The sequence below is a fragment of the Apteryx rowi genome, unplaced genomic scaffold (genome assembly GCF_003343035.1).
Source record: "Apteryx rowi isolate R43461 unplaced genomic scaffold, aptRow1 scaffold_59, whole genome shotgun sequence".
NCBI classification, from domain to species: domain Eukaryota; kingdom Metazoa; phylum Chordata; class Aves; order Apterygiformes; family Apterygidae; genus Apteryx; species Apteryx rowi.
The window spans coordinates 350,128-369,646 of record NW_020450860.1 but is presented as its reverse complement, the minus strand read 5'-3'; the positions used below and the strand labels follow the sequence as shown (position 1 = coordinate 369,646).

The following is a 19,519-nucleotide window of genomic DNA, read 5'->3' as shown; positions in this document are numbered from 1 at the left end:
GAACTGGGATTGGTGTGCATACACATTACCATAGAGCTATCTAAATAATGTCTTTAAAATAATTTTCTAATGTCAATTCAGACTTACAGTTTCTGCAGACAGGAAAAGGCAATTCTAGTGGCAGATATTTCTGCCCTAGAAAGGAGATGTAACACCAGGCATAAATAAAGCTGTGGGGATGGATTTAGCATAACTTGCAAACCAGAAGATTTCTGCAGCGCCTTTGGGTGATGTAGCTCAGATGGAGCCCAACGTAGCTACAGATGGGTAACGCCTTTGGGTAATGCAGCTGCAGATGTGGCACAGCTCTCCGAGGGCCAGGAAGGGGCTGGATGGGGCACATGGGGTGTATTTTTGGGAGGAGGCTCAGACCTACGAGCCCAACACAGGGGCATAAAGTCAACGTCATGCGTAGCAGGCAGAAACAAATGCAGAAGTGCAAAGTTATTCAGTAGCTGCAAAAAGGTCAAAGATTTGACAAGCCTAAGAGATCTCTCGCTCAGTTTTACCTGGTACTGGCAAAGATGCTCCGTCCTGCTCTTGTGGGTGACTGGATTTAACTCCTGGGCCGGAGGCAGGTCCATGCCCCGAGGTTGGGGTGCGAGCCTTACACCTCATCTCTGTTGGCTACTATGAAATAGGGTTTGGCTGAACTTTTTTTTTTTTTTTTTTTTTTTTAATATGAGGCCCTTTTTAGAAGAAAAACTCCCTAATCCTTACTCTGGGTAAGTATGAATGATAGCATCTCTACCTTCAGAGTCCTTTGCAGTTCTCACATGAATACATGAAAGAATTTAATAATGTTCTGGGTTGGAAAATGGGTATGCATATGTATACATCTTTAAAATCTATCTTCTCTGACTCTCTTTCCCCTTATTTATGTTGAGAGAGGAAGCCAACAAATGATTTCAATGTATGATGCATCCAATATCACCTTTCACATAAACAGAAAAAATATGCTTCCTTTGTGATGTGATGAGACTAGGATGCATTTAAGTGTCTAGAGGAAATGTCATTTTGGTTAAAATAATGTGAAAAGAAGCCCAGTCTCAGTATGTTGGGATGAGTTATGCGGGTGCTGCTGTTTTAATGACAGGATGGCTGAGATGTAGTTAAGGATGCTGCTGCTGTGCCTGAGCTCCAGGCCAAATCACTGCTGTCGGGGGCAGGCAGGAGACCTTTTGCGCCCCGCTGCTCTTGTCCATGTCTCTTCTTGGCTGCCTAGCCAGCAAACGCTGCTCAGGTGGCATTTGGCTTTGCATTAATCTAGCCTCTTGGTGGATGGCTCGGCCTGCGGACATAATGGAGTGTATCAACCTCAGGTTCAAAACCCAGTGTAATTTCGTGGGAATGGATTGTGCAGATAAAGTCAGAAGACCACGGTTTCTTAATCTGCTAAATGGGAAAAGACACTGCTGCCTGGTGCTTACTGGATTTTGTGCAATTTGGGAAGAAATTAGATTGTTTTAGATTAACCCCTCCGGGGATGGAAACCTAGGAAGAGACTTGTCTCTGAGAACCGGTTGGTTTTTAGGTTTATTTATCGGAGCAATCCCACTCGCGGTGTAACTGAGAGCAGAACCCGAGCTGCCGTGATGCGGTTCGTCATTCTTTGGAGCGCCCGTTTGCCGAGTTCAGATGAGAAACCGTTGATCCGCTACACACCAGGCTGGGCCCCGCTATCGGTGCTGCTGGCCAGTGCTCTGGCTTCTCTCCTTGGTGTAACCAAGTAACCGGGCAGGTTTCCCTGCGTTTTCAGAGGCTCACGGGAAGGTGCTTGCGAGGGCAGCAGCGCGCAAGGCAGCTCTGGCGGGGGAATTCCCTCTTCACCTCGTTTTGAAACTTGGGATCGTCCCGGTGTTGCAGCCTGTTATAATCACTCCCGGAGACGAACACTGGTTTGCAGCACTGTATCTTCCAAAATTCGGTTACTCGTGTGGGGTGACTTCTCTTCTGCCTGGCGCGCTGATGCAGCACGCAGCGAGAGGTGCTCTCCAAGCGGAAATTTCTCCGCTTGACGTTTTGAGGGGCCAGGGAGCGAGCAGCTGCTGAATCTGCCCACCAAAATCCAAGCTTGCCTTGGCCCCTCCGCCTCCGAAACTCCTGGAGACGTTTCTAAACAAAACGGGAAGAGTTTGGGCTCCCGAAGAGGCTGTGCCGAGGCCCATGCTGCATCTTGCCGTGACGCCTGGTCTTCGCACGAGTGCTTCCATGTCGCAGAGGAGTGTCTGCAAAAAGGTAGAGTGCGAGAGAAGAGCTTGCATTAAGCAGCTGCGGCTTAGCCTTCCCGCGCCTGGGGGCTTCCACCCACTGACCCTGTTTTTGTGTGCATGGTGGGTTTTATATATATATATATATATATATATATATATATATATATATGTATGTGTATATGTGTATGTGTGTGTATATATATATATATATATTTTTTTTTTTTTATGACCATCAAGGAAATTAAGCTTTACAGCACTTAAGGAGTAAAAGAAGATTATTCATCGAGCTGTTAAAACGTGAACCGCAGACCGAGGGAAGGCAGGACCCTCCGCTTTCCCATGGGCCGGACGAGCTGGCAGGGCGGTTACACCGGCAGAGCGAGCGGGAGCCGTTTCGTCCCGTGCTCCTCCGGAGAGATGGGGCACCGTGGGGAGCGCAGCGAGAACGGAGTATCCGTCCTCAGCGGCCCCAGCTGGAAGGCAGCCTGGCGCCAACGTTGAGAGAAGGGGTTATTGCTCTGTACGGAGAGCCGCGAGAGGAAATGTTCAGTGTATTATATTCTGGGACACCTTCCCAGAAAACGTTTCCTTGCGGTAATTACAGCGATAATACCGCAAGCCCCGGCAGCAGCTCCCCTTTGCGTTGTAGGCTTGCTGTAGTGAAGATGAATGAAGCGGAGGGTCGGGAAAGCTCGCCGAGATTAAGTTTTGCCGTAGCCTGTTAAATCAAGAGCCCGTTCAGCAAGGGCAGCGCTCGCTCCTCAGCACGACAGGGAAATAGCCCGGCTCCGTGCAGCGACAGGAGCAAAGTCGGCCTCGAGCCGGCTCGAGTTGTTACTGGAGCTCTGGGGGACCCTCGGCCGCTCTCTCCCAGGTGCCGCTGGGCCCACGCGGTCTCCTCGTGCGCTGTGTGAATTGGTTTGGAAGCTCCTCAGAGCAAGAACTGTGTCCTCCATGGTGCTGTAAACCCACGAGATGAGTGTTCGTGAGCTTCGTTGTTTTCAGGATGGGGCTTTTGGAAGAAATGTGGAAGGTGCCAGCCAGCTCCAGCCGGCAGCTGTTTTTTTGATAATATGTGGCTACATCCCGTTACTGGATCATGCTTGGACACATCTGAACACATATGTGGAGCACTGAAGGTGATCCCAAACCCTTGTCCCTCTCCACATGGTGTGATGCTGGTAATTGTGTTCTCCTGTGGCTTTTGTTTCTCAATTTATATTTTATTTTTGATGCTGGGGGGAAAGGAAACACATGAAAGGGCAGCTCTGGTCACGGGTATCATTTTTTTAGCAGGGTGACAGATCAGCAGGCCCCAAGGAAAAGCTTCTGGCTTTGCTCCAATCCCCTGATGATCAGGGGCTCTGTGCTGACAGTCCCCAAAGAGAGACCCGACCCATCCCATCCCATTCCATCCCATCCCATTTGGGAGGACTACAGAATACACCAGAGGAGAAGAAGAGGAAATCCAGAAGGTTATAATTGATACAAGTGGGATTTGCTGAGGAAAGCACTGAGATAAACAAATCCAATCATGAAGCTCTTCGCTGAGGTGGAAGCAGCAAGGTCACCTCTTTGCTGCCCCGTGTAAGGCAGTTACTCTTTAGCCAACTTTCATCCCTTCTTCCTTTTTCCTAGGTATCTGTGCTCTCTCAACATACATATGTCAAACTCTTGGAACATATAGAGCTGTGCTTAATATTTTTTCCTTGTTGGCAGTGCGTTGTGTGTTTGCTTTTTTGGATGAAGTAGACTTGCACTGTGTTTCTACTGCCAAAGTTGTTCTCCTAGAACCTTTGGTTGCCGCGGTTGAAACGGGGAGGGAAGATGCAGTAAAGGCAGGACTGGAAGCTCAGTGATTGGTGAACTGTAAATTTGAGCTGGAAAATGCTGGCTACACTGTAAAATTCAGGACACCATCTGTTTCATTGCTTGCTTGCAGTAACATTTGTACTCGGTAATTAAAATGTCACACACATTTTTAGCCAGAATAATCCATACAGGAGTAGAACTGTGTCTTCTGAAAATCATTCAAAAGATGCTCACAGATAAGAGCACTGCTATTTTGAACCGTTTCCTGCTGCTCATATAAGCAAAGTGTTTTGCAGTATTTCTCTTTCATATGTTGAGGAGGAGGGTTGGAGGGATGGGAACAATGGCAGATCCTCTTGGAAGGAGCCCATGATCCCTCTGGGAGGTTGCCACAGGCCTGGGCAAGCTGCTCTAGGTGACCCTGTTGGACCAGGCGATCCCCAGAGGTCCATTCCCACCTCAGCTATTTGGAGATTCAGTGAGCTGTAAATCCCATTAAATAACCCTTCCTTTTTGCAGCTCATGGGCTGAAGTGCAGTTTGTGCTGGTTCAGTGTGTTCATTCAGCATTTGGGCTCATCTGATGTGAAGAAAGCCCTCAAAACGGGGAGAGGCTTTTAGTTCTTTAGCTGGATCTGGCTGCTTTCCATTAGTATCAGGAATTACATGCTTGCAGCCTGGAGAAATGTCCCAAAGCTGTGACATATGCCCTTTTTTAAAGTTGGGTGCTTCTCAATCAGGAGGGCATCTCAGCTAACCTTAGCAAGGACCTTTTCTTCCAGCTGGTCTGGTCAAGTGTTTGAAAGCACCATCTACTCGGTCGGCCCTCTGCTTGGGGGGTGTGGATGGTGAGCGCTGGGAGCTCAGTGCCTCTGAGCAGCAGGCTCAGAGCTTGTGGAGCACAGCAGGAGGCTGCTCACAGAAAGGTCAGGTTTTGGCCCATCCTCATATTGTCTTCATCATGAGAGAGCCAGAGCAAAAGGCAAAGAAAACCATGGTGCTTGTGGACAGCTGAACTGCATGCTTTTTGCTCAGCGATGCAAGTCGTCATCCCTGCAGCTGGTCCTCCTCTTGCCTTGCCCGGCTTGGTGCCTCCCCCTTGCAGTGACCTCAGGGCAGATCAGGATTTGGCTGAAGTTTGCTTTGTGCATTGAAAAGATGCCAAAGCTGAAATTGGTTTTGGCTGTCCTAAAATAGGATTTTGAGCCTCTTGATGCTAGGGATTAATTAACAATCTAGGAGACATCTGAAATCCGTAAGCTCTCCATTTCTCCTAGCTGATATCTGTGCTGAACGTGCTTTCACCAGCCACCAGGAAGGCATTCGATCAGGTTTGCCAGCTCAGCCTGTGGTTCCCAGGCAAGTTGTGCGCTTGGACTGTGGAGAAGGTGCTCCTGCGAGCGCACTGCCTGCCCTGGCCATCCCATCCCTGTCTTGGTTCAGGTTTGTATAGAAGGCAAAAGTGGTGTTTTCCATGAATGTGCCTTTTTAAGGGCATTGTTCTAACTCGATAAAATTCAGACTAAGTAAAATATGCTTTGGCTAAGTGGTGGAACTAGCGTACATGGCAAATGGGATGTTCTTCTCATGTATTGTTTGGAAAGTCTTGCTTGTTTAGTTGAAATAAAACCCCTCCCAGCTGAGCTTTGGCACAACAAATACATCTACAGCATTTTATTAGAAATGCACTCTGCTATTCCATGAAAATTTTAAATCCATTTATGTGAACTGTGTATGAGTGAGATTTTTAAAATCCTGGTCTGCTGGGAGATATTTAAAGCTCACAGCTTTACGGTGCATTGGTGTGTGATATCAGCGACTAGTCAAGATTAAAGATGAAGCCTGCGAAGGAGCTGCCGTGAGGACTTCAGAAGGGCTCACCAGCAAGTGAAACACTTTCTGGGCTGTCTCCATGCTTAAATCAAACATTTTGATGACACGCCGGCATCTGTGCAGGCTTCCTCATAAGTCAAGGCTCTGGAGATATCCTTGCAGGATATGTCCTTCCTGTGTTTTACTATGAGACTGCATTATAATGTATGAGAGAGGGTTTAAAATATTCTAATTGTCTACTGTGAAATTACAGTTTTGTTCCCTGGAGTAGAAAAGTGAGTTTAAATCATTAACGCCACAAGTCTCAGTGATGATTACAGAAATGTTTGCAAGTGACTTAATCAGTATAGTTTGTCTGAGTGGCCTATTTTAATATTATTGCACTGATTAAGTTTTCTTAGCTAATATGTGTTTCATTTCCAATTCAATTAAATGAGAATCCCCTTCCATTACATGATATTACTGAAGTGCCCTAGTGGGGCAAGAGCACACTTGGTATTTTCAATTGATACAGATTTCTTCATTATGCAGTCTCATGGTGCTAAATGAAATCAATGAAAGCTGAAATGAAAATTGTAGCAAGTTGCAGCTGTAAATACGTTGTCCATTCCTCTGTCCCTCTTTCAGCAGTAGGCTGAGAATATATTAGTATCAGTTCATTAATTACATTCCAAAGACATTTTCAGTAGCTGCCTGCCTTTGACAGAATTTTAGAAATTTTAGAAGCCTGTAAAAGAGCTTCCTTGGATTTCTGTGTGTCCAAAAATTATAGTGAGTTAAATATAAGTTGCATATATGTGCCTTTTTTATGCACTATGTATCCTTGCTTTAGCTTTTAAAAATACTCTCTTGTAAGCTATCGTGAGCTATGTTAACTGGCAAATGGGAGATTATCTGCAAATGGCTTGTGAAGGAATTATCATCAGCCTTACATTTTCTCCCATGAACCAAACCTTCTTCTTTTATGTATTATTGAAGAGAATTGATTTAGCTCTGATATAGTAACAAATGATTTTATAAATACCTCTCCCGAGTTAATTCCCCATTGTGGAACGTGTAGAGTTCTTAGGGCTAATGTGTATGATCTTCTTCTTGAAAGCTCCAGGATTTCTCCAATGTTGGGGCAGGGATGTTGAATAGTACGTATTTTTATATACTAAGGAGTTGTGGGGGTTATTGAGATTTAAACAGTGGCTAGGAAATCATAACGAGTGGTTGAGAAATAGGATAAATCACTACTTATAAATACACATTCATACAAATCATAAAAAAGACAAATCTATGTGTCAAACTGAGGTCGGAGCCCTCTACCCCATCTTGTTTCAAGACCTTATTAATAACAGAACTTGCAAGAAAAGGGCACCGGCTTCGATAATCCTTTTTTCATATGCAGCGACTGCAGTTAACGTGTACCGTTGGGGCGGCTGTTGGGCAGCGGGAGGAGCTGGGTCAGTCCCAGGCGAACGCCCTCCGTTCGTGCTTTTGCCATCCTCAGCGTGGCGGTACGTTCAGCCGCGTGCCTTTGCCTTGAAAACTAAGGGCCAACCGGAAACTTTCTGAAGTATTGATTTTATTAAATTATTAATAATGATTAATGTATCTTCATCTGGTCAGAAAGTACGTGGCTAAGCACATTTAAGACCTAGCTAAAATGTGTCTGAATATACGGATAAGGCTTTTTTTCCTTTTTTTACACTAAATATATGCTTTTTACAAACAAGACTCTGGATTTTTTTAGAATATAATAAATATTTTAGCATAGTTATTTTGGCTCCATAAATGCAATGAAAATGTTAGCCTTGGCGTATCAATCGTGCTTTACAGATGACTGTAATTTCCTGAATGTCAAAACTCCAAATTTTTCTACTAAGCAAACTTTTCAGTGGCAAAATAGATTGCCTCCATAATATATCACTGTGTGCAGGAAAAATGAAATCTTTATGTACTGTATTATGAATCAATGAGGCATTAAGATTCTTGGAAGGGTGAGTGGACTCTGGAAAATGAAAAACTGCCACTATTCCCTCTCTGTAAACCACTGCTTATGGAGTGTAGGCTTTGCAAACCTCTATCTTCTGCGCCGCAGAAATATCAGTTACAAGTTGAAACCAATTCCTGCAACGGCATTTAGATAGGGCAAATACTGTTGTAAATATCTGATTTATAGCAAGATCCTGTGGTTACGCACCGGCTCCTCTGCAGTCGCCCGGCTTGCCTGCCTTTTCGGTTTGGGAGGCCGGCCGCGCTTTCCCGCGAGCGCGCTGGGAACGGGGAAGAGACGTCGGCCGCGGGCCGGTGCCGCCGCGGGAGATGCCGCGGGGATGGGGCACGGCGCCTCCCGCGCCGGTGGGGTGGGCCGGATCGCGGGACCGCGGGCAGGGAGGCGGCAGGTCTGGGGCTGGGCGCAGCGCCGGAGTCACCCTTCTCGTTGCTCATCCTAAAAAAAAGGAACCCGGCTTCTCTTTTTAGCCACCGCCACGAAAACGTAAAAATGCTTCTGTTCTTGCTGAATTGGTTGTGCGCAAGGGCATCCTGCAGAGATCTTAATAATACTGGCGGTTATGAAATTAATACCACTCCGGCAAATCCGCAGGGCAGCTCTCCCCCGCGCAGGCAACGCTGTGGGCAATTAGCTGGTGCGCGAGGGTAGCCGGCAGCGTGCCTGCGTGTGAGGCTGCGGGTTTTTTTATATCTAAAACCTTTCCTGTTTTCGGTATATTTGTGCCCGTGTGCCACGTCTGCGCATAGGAACGCATACCTCGGGCTGAAAAATCTTAAAATGCTGCCGCCTTCTGTGCCCAAAACGCTTCTTTTCTGCAAGTCTTTCCTATTTGATAATTTCAGGGGCGATGAGGGGCTGGTATAACTGCTGTTCTTGCAAAATCCAGCTCCTTTTTATGGGTTCCTCCAGCACTTGTCTCCCGCTGCGCTTGCTGCGGGTAGGCTGCCGCGTCCTACCCCCACCGTTCGTGTTGCGAGACAAAACATCCCTGTGATTCATTGAATGCTAATAGAAGTGAAAACATAATGATAACCTAGAGGAAATGTGAATTTACATTTGCTAAAGGCTTTAATTCACAGTTCTGAAATACTTATCTCCTTTTCTTCTAGGCCCTCGTTCTGAACTCAGGCCTGTTATGATCCTTCTGTGCCTTCCGTAGGCCGGGAGTGGAGGAATATAGTCCACGAATGTGCAGTTTTGTGAACAGCTTCAGAGAAACCTGTGTTTGTTCCTCCTCCGCCTTCCCTTCTTGACCATAATCGTTGTACTTGACCTCACAAATAGCTGTAAAAGTGAATGCTATTGCTCTTAACTGAGTTTCCACCAAGTATTGTAGCAGATGGTGGTGTTACCCGCTGCTGTCCATTGGAGAAACGAGCAGAAACGGGCTTGCACGGCGCTTGCAAGACCTGCTGCTTTAATAAGTTGTCCGCGGTTGTACATCTGGCTTTTGCTGTACTTTGAATTTTGGATGAAATGGAGCTGAAAGCTGAGCGTAATCGAAATAAGTAACCGAAGAGATCACGTAGCTTTAGGGCTAAACAAACCGGACCCAGCCCTGCTCCTGGGTCTGTTCGCTTGGCACCGGGGAGAGGAGCGGGTGCCGGCACGGCCGCTAGCGCCCCGGGCTCGTCCCGGGATGCGCTGCCGCGCAGGGCTTTCGGAGGGGCCGCTGCTGTCATCCAAGTCACGGATGCGAAGCATCTGGGACCAATCTGGAGGCGAGGCGAGGCGAAGCTCGGCTCCCCGCTCCGCGCAGCTGAGCCTGCCAAGTATTTTGGCCCAGCCTCTGCAAGCTGTCCTGCGTGGGCACCGCGCGGCGGGGAAGAGGTAATCCCCTTCTGGAGCTTCCCAAACGCAGGGGTTTTCCCAAGCGTACCGGCTCAGGAAAGGGTTGCCATGAGGATGTTCCCCCCACCCCGTCCTTTTAACGATGTCCCCAGGTGACAAAGTTTGTTATGAATGAGGATGAGTCACGCCATTAAACGAACGTTTTCCTTCTCTCTCAGCGAGCAATCTCCAAACAGATGCCGCTCGCCAGCAAATAAGGCAGCGGGGGTATTTCTCTTGGAGGAGTGATTTGCAGGATTAGCAAATCAAATTCTCAGTGGGCCCCTCTTGATGGGAATTAACCTCTCCTCCTGGGAGCGCAGCACCCTGGGCGCGCGGCGGGCTCCCACCTCGCCTGCCGAAGGTGGAGAGCCGCAGACGGCAGGGGCCGGGCAGCTCCCGAGCCGCGTGTGCGGCTGCGGCGTTAGGTCACGCTGGCGCGCGGAAAGGATTTCTGAAAGCAGAGCGAAGAGCGAGAGCCGTCCGCCGCCGGCCTGTGGTGCTGTTCCGACCCATTGCTCTCCGCAGCTTTGTTATAAAATTATCCCAAGCGGAAATCCTTCGTGAACGGCTCGGGGCGAGAGAGGAGCGTAGGAACATGCAGGCAGCAGAGCTGCGCTCCGGTGTCGAAGCGGCTTTTCAAAGCACCGACGGAGAAAGGGATGGGAGCTCGTAGCCGGGCCGGGGCCGCGTGTAGGGTTGTCTTCCTCTGATCAGATGAGCTGTGTGAGAGGAACACTTGCCATCTCAAAAAATATATATACTTAGCTTTAAAAAAATGCATATGGTGACTACTCTTTTCTGAATTAACTCCATGGAGTTTCATTCAGAGGTGCGAGCCATTTACGGGGAGGGTGGGAAGGATGCTGGCTGACCATCTTTGCGGCGTTGGCCAACTCTGGCTGATGGTGCGTTGCTTCTGGTGCCCAATCGTCAACCGTATGGTTTTTATTTTGTCAGTATCATATGCAGAACAGGTTTTGGCTCTTTCCTCCCCCATCTCCACCCAAAGAAATGGAGACGCTTGTGTGAATTTGCCTCCCATTCGTTGCATGTACCCATCAGCATGTCCAAACCGTCCTAGCCAGGCTTGCCGTCTGGATGAGCTTGACCTAGATACAAACTGATGCGCTTGAGCAAGTTTAAAACTCAGCCTTAGTTTTGCTGGGAAAATAGGACTGCCCCGGTATGCTCCCTGGAAATCACAGCCCTGCTTCTCCGGCTGTGTGTGCCGAAGCTGTGGTTCCCTGGCTTCGCTGTCCCTGCGGACCCTGGCACGGTCCGAACAGGAGGCTGGGGTCTCCTGCAGCTAATGGTGCTCCTCGTGCAAAAGCTGGCGGTCTCTCACCCTCTGTACCCTGTGGAGCCCTTCTTGCTACAGCCTCGTTTCTTAGCAGCAATGGGAAAAGGTCACTCAGTCCCCCACCCCGTTCCCTACGCTAATGGATGTGGTGTTTAGCAGATGTTTAGCTTTCAGCTTCCATCTCGAGCTCCTTAGCTCACAGCTCCATCAAGCCAGGCTCGGGTTTCCCGGCCGAAGGCACGGCAGCCGCCAGCGTCTGACCTCCAGCCTGCCTCTGCCGCCCGAGCAATTAGACAGCGCGGCAGCCCTCTGTCCTCCGCCGCGGATCGATACTCCGCCGCCGTGGCCCCCGCAGGGATGTTGGCCTGAAGGGGCTCGGACGCGCAGAGCCGAAGCCGGCCCCGGCGCGCTCCTCGTGGGAACCAGGGCCGCTCGGCCCCCAAAGCTGAGCCTGGCAGCAGTTGCGTAGAGCCGTTCCCGCTGGGGTTAAGCAGGTGCCGTAGTCGGAGCCGCTCGGCCCACGTTCCTGGTGAGCCCCAGCCAGCCCCGACGCTGGGCCCGGGCAGGGACGGGGCAGCACGGCTGCACCAGGTGACCGCAGGATTCGCTTTTAAAGACAGCAGATGGTGAAGCCTCGCTGAACCCCTCCGAGAGATTCATGGAGGTCTTTGAGGTTTCAGTTTCCTTTCGGTTTTCCCAAAGGGATGTGCAGGAAAGAGAGATGGGGCTGCTCGGGGTTTCCGGGCCGAGAATGGGACAGCCGAGGCTGCGTCCCCGCGCTGACAGCGCTGCTCTTGCTGTCACCGCTGCGATGGCCGCGGCCGGTGCTGACGTGCCGGCTGGGCGCAAGGCGAGGGCTGACCTGGCCGAGGCCGCGGGGAGGCCCGGCGCCTCCCTCCTTTCTCTGTCCCCGGCTCCCAGCGCGTCACGCTGCTCGTCTGCGCTGCCTTCCCGTTCTCCTCCTCCCATGCACAGCTAGAAGCGTCAAAGCACCCGGAAAGCTCGTGTCCTGGTTTAGTCAGCATGGGGGCTGGTTTCGCTGCTGTATTTTTTTTCACTGTCATAAAGTAGCACAGAAAAGCGGTCCGTGTCGGGGTCGCATGCAAATCCAGAGTCGGTGGCACGGCTGCAGAGCTGTGTCATGGGGGACCTGCTGCGCCGCGTCCCCCCCAGCCCAGCTTTCGCGCCCCTGAAGACGGTTCAAGCAGTTAGGTGGGCGTTTATCTGGAGCGAGCCTCTGACCTTTTCTGAGCTCCTCTGCAGTAATGGATCGTGTGCAAATAATTCACTGCTCCCGAAAACGATCTCGCTTTAACCTTGAGGTGATGTGATAAACAGAGCAGTTGATGTAGCACAGGGAGCAAACTCAACATCATGAGACTGTGCTGTCCCTGCTGTCCTCAAGGGAATGGCTGTGCGCGGGGAGATATCAAGAGCAAATGACTGTCACGCCATCTCTGATTCCTCCTGGCTCCAGGGTCAACCTACTTCTTGGGTTGCCTGCAAGCACCTTTTGTTCTCTGCTTCATAGGCATCCAGTTAAACCTTATTATAAAACCTGTATTTCTGATGAGTGAAGCCCTTTTCTTTAAGTTGGAGGGAGGCACCGCAGTGAGGTTTGTGCTCTACCTGCAAACATGTTGTCTCGGGCTCTGCAGCACAAGCTTCAAGGAACGGGTAAGAGCTCAACACCCCCTTGTCAATATAGCAGAAGGAACAAGCTGTTACGTACAGAGCTAAAAATAATTGCAAAGCTTTGAGTTTTCCTCCCAGTTACAGCACAAGACAGTTTGAAGCAGCGATGGCCAAGTCCGTCTCTGGCACGGCTCTGCCCTGACGATGCATTAAAGCTTTTGTGACTTCTCGAAGCTCAGTTCAGATAAACACTCCACAGCATGGCTGCTTTCCTGGAGCTGCCGTGATTTCTCTCTTGGATAAAAGTGACTTGGGGCTAACCCAAAAGCTGGTGTTCCCCAAAGGGATGTTGTCTTTTTCAGTTGAATTTTAACATGGAAACTAAGGATGGGGAGAAATGCAGGGAAAAAACAAAACAAAACAAAAAAAAGCTGACCTGGGGCCCAGCAGCTGACAAAGTGGCTTTCTGTAAGTCACGTCTTGAAAGTAGGATGCATGTGGGGAAGAAACGACCTGGCTGTGGGAAGCCGTGCTGAGGTCAGGTGGGATATGGGACCTGTGTGGGGCATCCCATAAGCAGGCGCCTGCAGATCGCTTGGTTTCCGGAGCAGGGTGTCCTGGTGGGAGCCCAGGCGCTTCCACGCTCAGCACAGAGTCAGATGAGCAGTTTTATTTGGCATCTTTTACCTAATTTCCCTCGCCTGCGGCATTTTCCCATGAGAGGCGCTGATGGAGACATCTGCCCAGATTGGCACCAGGGACGACGGTGATCCATTGTGAGACAGTTTCTTCCACCAACATACAAGTTTTATTCATTCTTTTGTTTTTACAATAGCAGCCAAGTGTGGCTCTTTGTCACCGCCTGTGACCTAAGAGCACAAAGGGAAAAGGCTGAAGGATTTGAGCTATGATAAAACGCTCGCTGTATCGATCTTGCCTCAGGATTTGTTTCCCCTCTTGCATTAACTTCCCATCGATTGCTGTGATGACCTTAGAGTGTACGGTTTGGTCGGCCTTTTCCGTCAGCCGGCAGCACCTCCGTGCCCAGCTCCGCTCCCAGCCGTGCCGAAGCGCTGCCCAGCGCGGAGAGCGGCCCGGCCACGCTTGGTCCTTGCCGCGCCAAACCTGCCCGCGGGACTGGGTCCGTGCCTGCTCGCGGAGTGGCCGGTTGGGGTGGCAGTGCATGTGGAGAGCCCATGGGCACATTGCCTTCTCCAGCGTGGCCAGGGACCTGCGGGTAAACTAATCGCCGAGGGAGAGGGAAACTCTTCCTATGCCTGCGAGCGGGCGGCTTTGGCTGACCGAAGCTGCGTCGAGGTTGCGGTTGAAGCCCTTGGGCACCCAACAGTTTCAGCAGCCCCAGGGTGAGCGAAGCGCCACCGTGCCCTGCCACCAATCCTTTCCTGGGCTCCTTGCCTTCTTTTGGTTTTGCGAGTTTATTTTACTTTCTATTTACTTACCTATTTATGCGGCTGGATGCTCTAAATGAGAAGAGCGATGGTGCACCTCCAGGTTTGCTTTCCCCGGCACTGCTGCTGGAGGCTTCCCGTGCCTTTGGTTCCCTATCAAGTCCACCCCGAGACAATTCTCTGTAAAACGATGACATCTAGTGGCTTTTCTTCCGAAGGAGCCGGCAGGGAACAAAGGCTGGGCTGCTCTTTGTCCCGCGGAAAGCAAATGAATATCCCATCTCCTCGTTAGGCGGCACCCGTGATGACCATGGGAAATGGGGATCGCAGCCGGAGGGGGGCTGCCCACAGGGACGCCGGCTCGGGGCTCCCGGCACACGCTCCTCTGTGGCCTCGTCCTGGAGCAGTGGGGTCCAGAGCAGGAAAGTTTGCTATTTAGCTAGTTTAATTCCGTTTACTTAAGCAGCTCGCTATTATTCTGATAGAGTATCTCCGATATCGTTGGTGAGGACTCAGTAATGTTAAAGGATGCGTGAAGAGCTCTGGGGTTGGACGTGTTTATGGATTCGGGCTGCTGACTGTGGGAGACGGTGTTTGACAGTGGGTATTAATGCGTAACGCGGAGTGATCTCTTAATGCTTTATACAAAGTTTAGTTCGCCGGCTTTCCAGCTGGCGTCCTTACGGCGTATCGTTGTGTGCAGAGGGATCGGCTGGAGCAGCCAATTCGTTTGGGTGCCTCAGTCCAAGCTAACACCCTGGAGAGGAAAGAGAAATGCAGCGCATCAGCGTCCAAAGTGGAACGCACCAGCCGTCGAATACGCAGCTGCGGACGCCGGCTGCAGCCCAGGCACCCTCCGATTCGTCCCGAATTCAGAGCTCGGCTCCCGAGTCCTCGCGCTCTGCGGCAGGCGCACGAAAGGGCTGCGGCGTGCGGGTAGGAGCCGAGGAGGCCGCCTGCCGCCCCGTCCCGTCCCGTCGCAACCCGCGGCTGCTCCTCCCCTGCTGCCCTTGCGAGCTCCCAGGATGTTTCCAGCATCGGCAGCGTGTCCCGGGGCCGGGCAGTGATGCATCCGCTGCGAGGTGGTGAAGCCCTGGCGCCCACCGTGCGGTGAAGGCGCTCGCTGTTGCTAAACCCCCCGTCGCGGTTCTGGTGCATCGCTGCAGCATCGTGCCGGTGCGGATGCGGTCGCTGCGTGTGCTGCTGTCCCGTTGCGCCGGACGGAAGCCAGTGCTCCGCTCAGAATTTTGTTTTTATAGCAAAATACTGTAATACAACATTTAATTTCCTGTTACTTGCTTATCTCCTCTCTCTCATCTTTGCAATCCTGTGTCAGGTGAAAGCGGGAGGACAAAACAGGGGGTTTGCATGGGCTCTTCTGAGATCCTTGTTTCAGTGCGAGCAGGTTGGGGCTTCTGGGAACACCCCATTTATCTGGCCCGAGAAAGGAGATGTCTGTTCCTCCCGGGCGTTACACTGCTGCAGGGCTTGTGCAGCTGAGAGCCACCGCTCACCAGGAAAGGTAGCAAGAGCAGCGTTTTACAGACCACCTAAACTTGTCGGTCCAGCTCTTTTGTACAAGAAACGCAACGCGTCGTTCTCCACTGAAGCTAGAGCTGCTCAGGAGGAGAACAACACGCTGCCATTTTTGGAGGTGGGGATGACCTGCAGCGTCGGGCACGGCAGGCGCGAACAAGAAAGCTCGTTGCTTGCGGAAGGTGGTTTTTCACTTTTTCTCAGCTGCAGCTTGGTAAAACGTTGTCTCTCTTGGTCGGATGCAGCGTGTCCCTTTCTGATGGGGCCCCTTTGCCTTCCCTTGTGTGGGCTGAGATTGCAGAATGGGGCTGCCGGGGAGGATTTGGGAGGATTTTGACACCGCGCCGTGTCAGGTCGCGCGGCAAAGGAGCCGCCGGAGCAGTGCTGGAGGCGCGGGGTGCACCGCCGGCCGCTCTGGCTCTCCTTCCCCCTCGGCAGCAGTGCTGGGGCGGCACGACTTGCTCTTCGTGTCGCGTTTCCCACTTTCCAGCACGCCTGAAAAGCAAGTCCTGTCCAGCGCCTCGCTTGGGTTAGGGCCTCCCCCCATGGCAGATGCTTCAGTGACGCTGCCACGGTCATGGGAGAGCATCTGTAGAAGCACCCAGCAGGAGTGTGTTGCCACGTGTGCAGCCAACCACAAAGGGAAATTTTGGGTTCCTATAGAGGCAAAACTCAGTAAGCAGAGAAATACGTGCGCAGGCAGATAAACTCCCTTATGTCCTCCTGTGGGGAGCTCGCTCAGTCATCCTTCACCCCGGGCAGGTGAACGCGTGCTGTGCAGCACTTCCCAGGAGGGTTTCTGAAGCTCTTAAGTGTGTCTCCAAGTTTCTATTGATTTTGCACGTTAACGTGCTCTGTGCTGTGGACACAGGTGCCTAAACGCTCTGCCTTTCTCTCCCCATCGCAGGAATTTCTACTACATCACTATCCTGCGTGACCCCGTATCCCGCTACTTGAGCGAATGGCGGCACGTCCAGCGCGGGGCGACGTGGAAAGCGTCCCTGCACGTCTGCGACGGCAGGTCTCCCACCACCGAGGAGCTACCCAGCTGCTACACGGGGGACGACTGGTCGGGCTGCTCCCTGAAGGAGTTCATGGATTGCCCTTACAACCTCGCCAATAACCGCCAGGTCCGCATGCTCTCCGACCTCAGCCTGGTGGGATGCTACAACCTGTCCGTCATGCCGGAGGAGCAAAGAAATAAGGTTCTGCTGGACAGTGCAAAGGAGAACCTGAAACGTATGGCTTTCTTCGGCCTTACCGAATTTCAAAGGAAGACTCAGTATCTCTTTGAAAAAACTTTCAACATGAACTTCATCTCGCCATTCACACAGTACAATAGCACAAGGGCCTCCAGCGTGGAGATAGACGAGCAGACTCAGCAGCGCATTGAGGCCCTCAATTTTTTAGACATGGAATTGTACGATTATGCAAAAGACCTTTTTTTGCAAAGGTACCAGTACATGCGGCAGAAGGAGCACCAGGAAGCGCGGCGGAAACGCCAGGAGCAGCGCAAGATCCTGCGGGCCAAGCAGGCGCACCTGAAAGAGCAGGGCGAGAACAGCTCCACCACTGACTACCTAGGGAACGTGGAGCGGTGGCGGCGATAGTGGGGCCTGAAAGCTCCCCGGAGACTCGCCGAACACCGAGAGCAAAGCAAGCCCCAACCCAACGCGCGAATCCGAGACGGCAGAGTAGTCCAAACAAATCATGCTTCTGAAATATTTGGAGCAAAAAGAGGTCAAAATGTTGCCTTTGCAGTTGCCTTTGCAGTAAATGTTGTACTGTACGTGGAACACTTAATCTTAGTGTGTAATTAAATTGTCCTTTTTAGGTTGGTTGGATTATTTATGAAATACAGGAGCCAAGTTGGCTCATCGGAAATGGTTGCTTGGACGTTTATTAAAAAAAAAAAATCCTTAAATTAGTTACAAGTACAAAATGGGATGCTGGAAAATGTTTATGATGCTCTGCTGAAATCTATCTGGGAAGTAAACTCATTTCCTAATAATGAGCATTTAACATACTCTCACAATACAGTATATGCGCAAAACCTTTTCCCTTTGATTTTGTCTTAATTTTATTTTAGTAATGTGTTTTCAGAGGGCACCAACTGCTTATGATATTTACCAAGTTAACGGAATGGACAATGAAGGGAAAAATAAAGGTCTAGAAAAAATATCGACTAGTTTTATGTATAATATTGGCTTTTAAAAGGAATAGAAGTAATTTGTTTAGTTATATAAATATTTAAAATTTTAAACTTTTTCTACCTACTGCTGTTTAGAGTTTTAAGCTTGGTCTATCTCATATTAAAAAAAAAAAACACGCATACTTTTCTGAACTGAATGCCAATGTTAAAGAAGCTATTTCCAGAACTTTTCAGGGCAGTATAATTTTAACCATTCTGGAAAAGTTACAGCACATCTTCATGTTTCATAAAGCCTTTTCCAAATTATACTCCTGTAACAGTATCTGATTTTACATCTTTCTTACCCATTAGAATGCGTAATGCTGAATTTATCAATCCTTAATAATTGGTAATATAAACTAGATGATGAAATTTGTTGCGGATATTTGTATAGTGTCTTTAAAAAGTCATAAAGCTCTCTAATCCCAGCAATATTATGAAGAGAATTACTCAATTGAAGGAGAAGTAGATTTACACTTGAATTATGATTTACTTCCAGTAAATCTGTACTACACAATACAAAAATAGGGCTCTTTTGCTACGCTCTCGAGCCCTTCTTAGCGCTGACAGATTAGCGGCGATTTAAAAACGACGGAAGCGATTAACATAGCCATAGTTATAGAGCAGGTGAGAGTTGAGAGGGGGAAAGGGGAGGCAGCTCCGGAGCGGGGATCGCTGGAGCCGTGCGCGTGGAGCGCAGCGGAGCGGAGCTGCCGCCCCGGCCCGGCGACGAGGGGCGACGGGGCAGGGGGTGCGAGGGGGGGCGCTTAAATCTCTATGCAAAAAACCTCTGCAAGGCTTCGGTTACGAATTCGGCAAGGCGAGGAGTTTTGCTGTAGCCCGCAGCGACCTCGGCCCCGGTGGCACACGCGACGCTTACAAGGCTCACTTGCACTATTTCCTTTTTGCCTGTAATATTATACACACGAAGGCGGCAGGGGGGGCATAAAACGAGGAAGAAGGCTTTAAAAACGTGCGTCTTCACGGCTCCATGCCTAAGTTACCTGAAAGTTGCGTTACGCCTGACGTCATATCGCGACCCGCGCGGGCAGCGATCCTGCCGGGGGCGAACGGAAAGCGAAACCGCAGCAAACCGATCCCCCGCGTTAGCAACGTGGAAAGGAGAATAACTTCACGTACAGCGATTTTTTTTTAAAAAGCGAGAACTGCAGTTGCCAATACGATGTCTCCGTTGTTTTTTGGGGGGTTTTACGGGGGGAAAATAATTCGCTCTTAAAACTGAAAGGCACTGCTGTAAACAGGACTTAACTGTGAGCCGGCTGGAGGGCCTGTTGCAGAAGGTGCGTTTTGTTTTTATGCTGTGGTGTGCATGGTTTACAGAGACTAGTTGCATTTTCCTTGTGTATACTGTTTATTGTATATAGGGGATGTATGAATATAAGGATACCGTTTTGTCGCAGTCATATCAATTCTACTGATTTCCACTGTAGACGCTGTCTTATTGTGTAGATTTACAAGCCGATCCACTGACTTTGATTGTGTAATTTAACAATAGAACCGATAAATAAAATTTAACTACAGTCTTCTGATTTTTATGCGGTTATTCCTTTCCCTGGCAGCAGGCATCGGGAATTGTGCAGCTACGGATGGAGGATGGTTTTGACATGAATGAAACAGCTGCTGATGGCAAGCGCGTGAGTTTGAAGTGATGGTTTCTCTGAGGTGCGTTTAAACTGCAGCCTCCTCGGGCAGGGCCCCTCGCGCTCCCTCTGCTCCAGGAGTTCCTGTAAAGGTT

The 19,519-nt window shown here is 50.2% G+C and overlaps 1 protein-coding gene across 1 annotated transcript in view; it reads left to right on the top strand.

Moving 5' to 3' along the window:
- HS6ST2 (heparan sulfate 6-O-sulfotransferase 2) overlaps positions 1–18,187 on the top strand; it is a 140,214-nt gene extending 122,027 nt beyond the window's left edge. Inside the window, exon 2 of the mRNA XM_026082728.1 lies at positions 16,480–18,187. Coding sequence (XP_025938513.1) covers positions 16,480–17,182 — 703 coding nt within the window. The 3' untranslated portion in view covers positions 17,183–18,187. The remainder of the gene's footprint in view (positions 1–16,479) is intronic.
- The last annotated feature ends 1,332 nt before the right edge of the window (positions 18,188–19,519 follow it).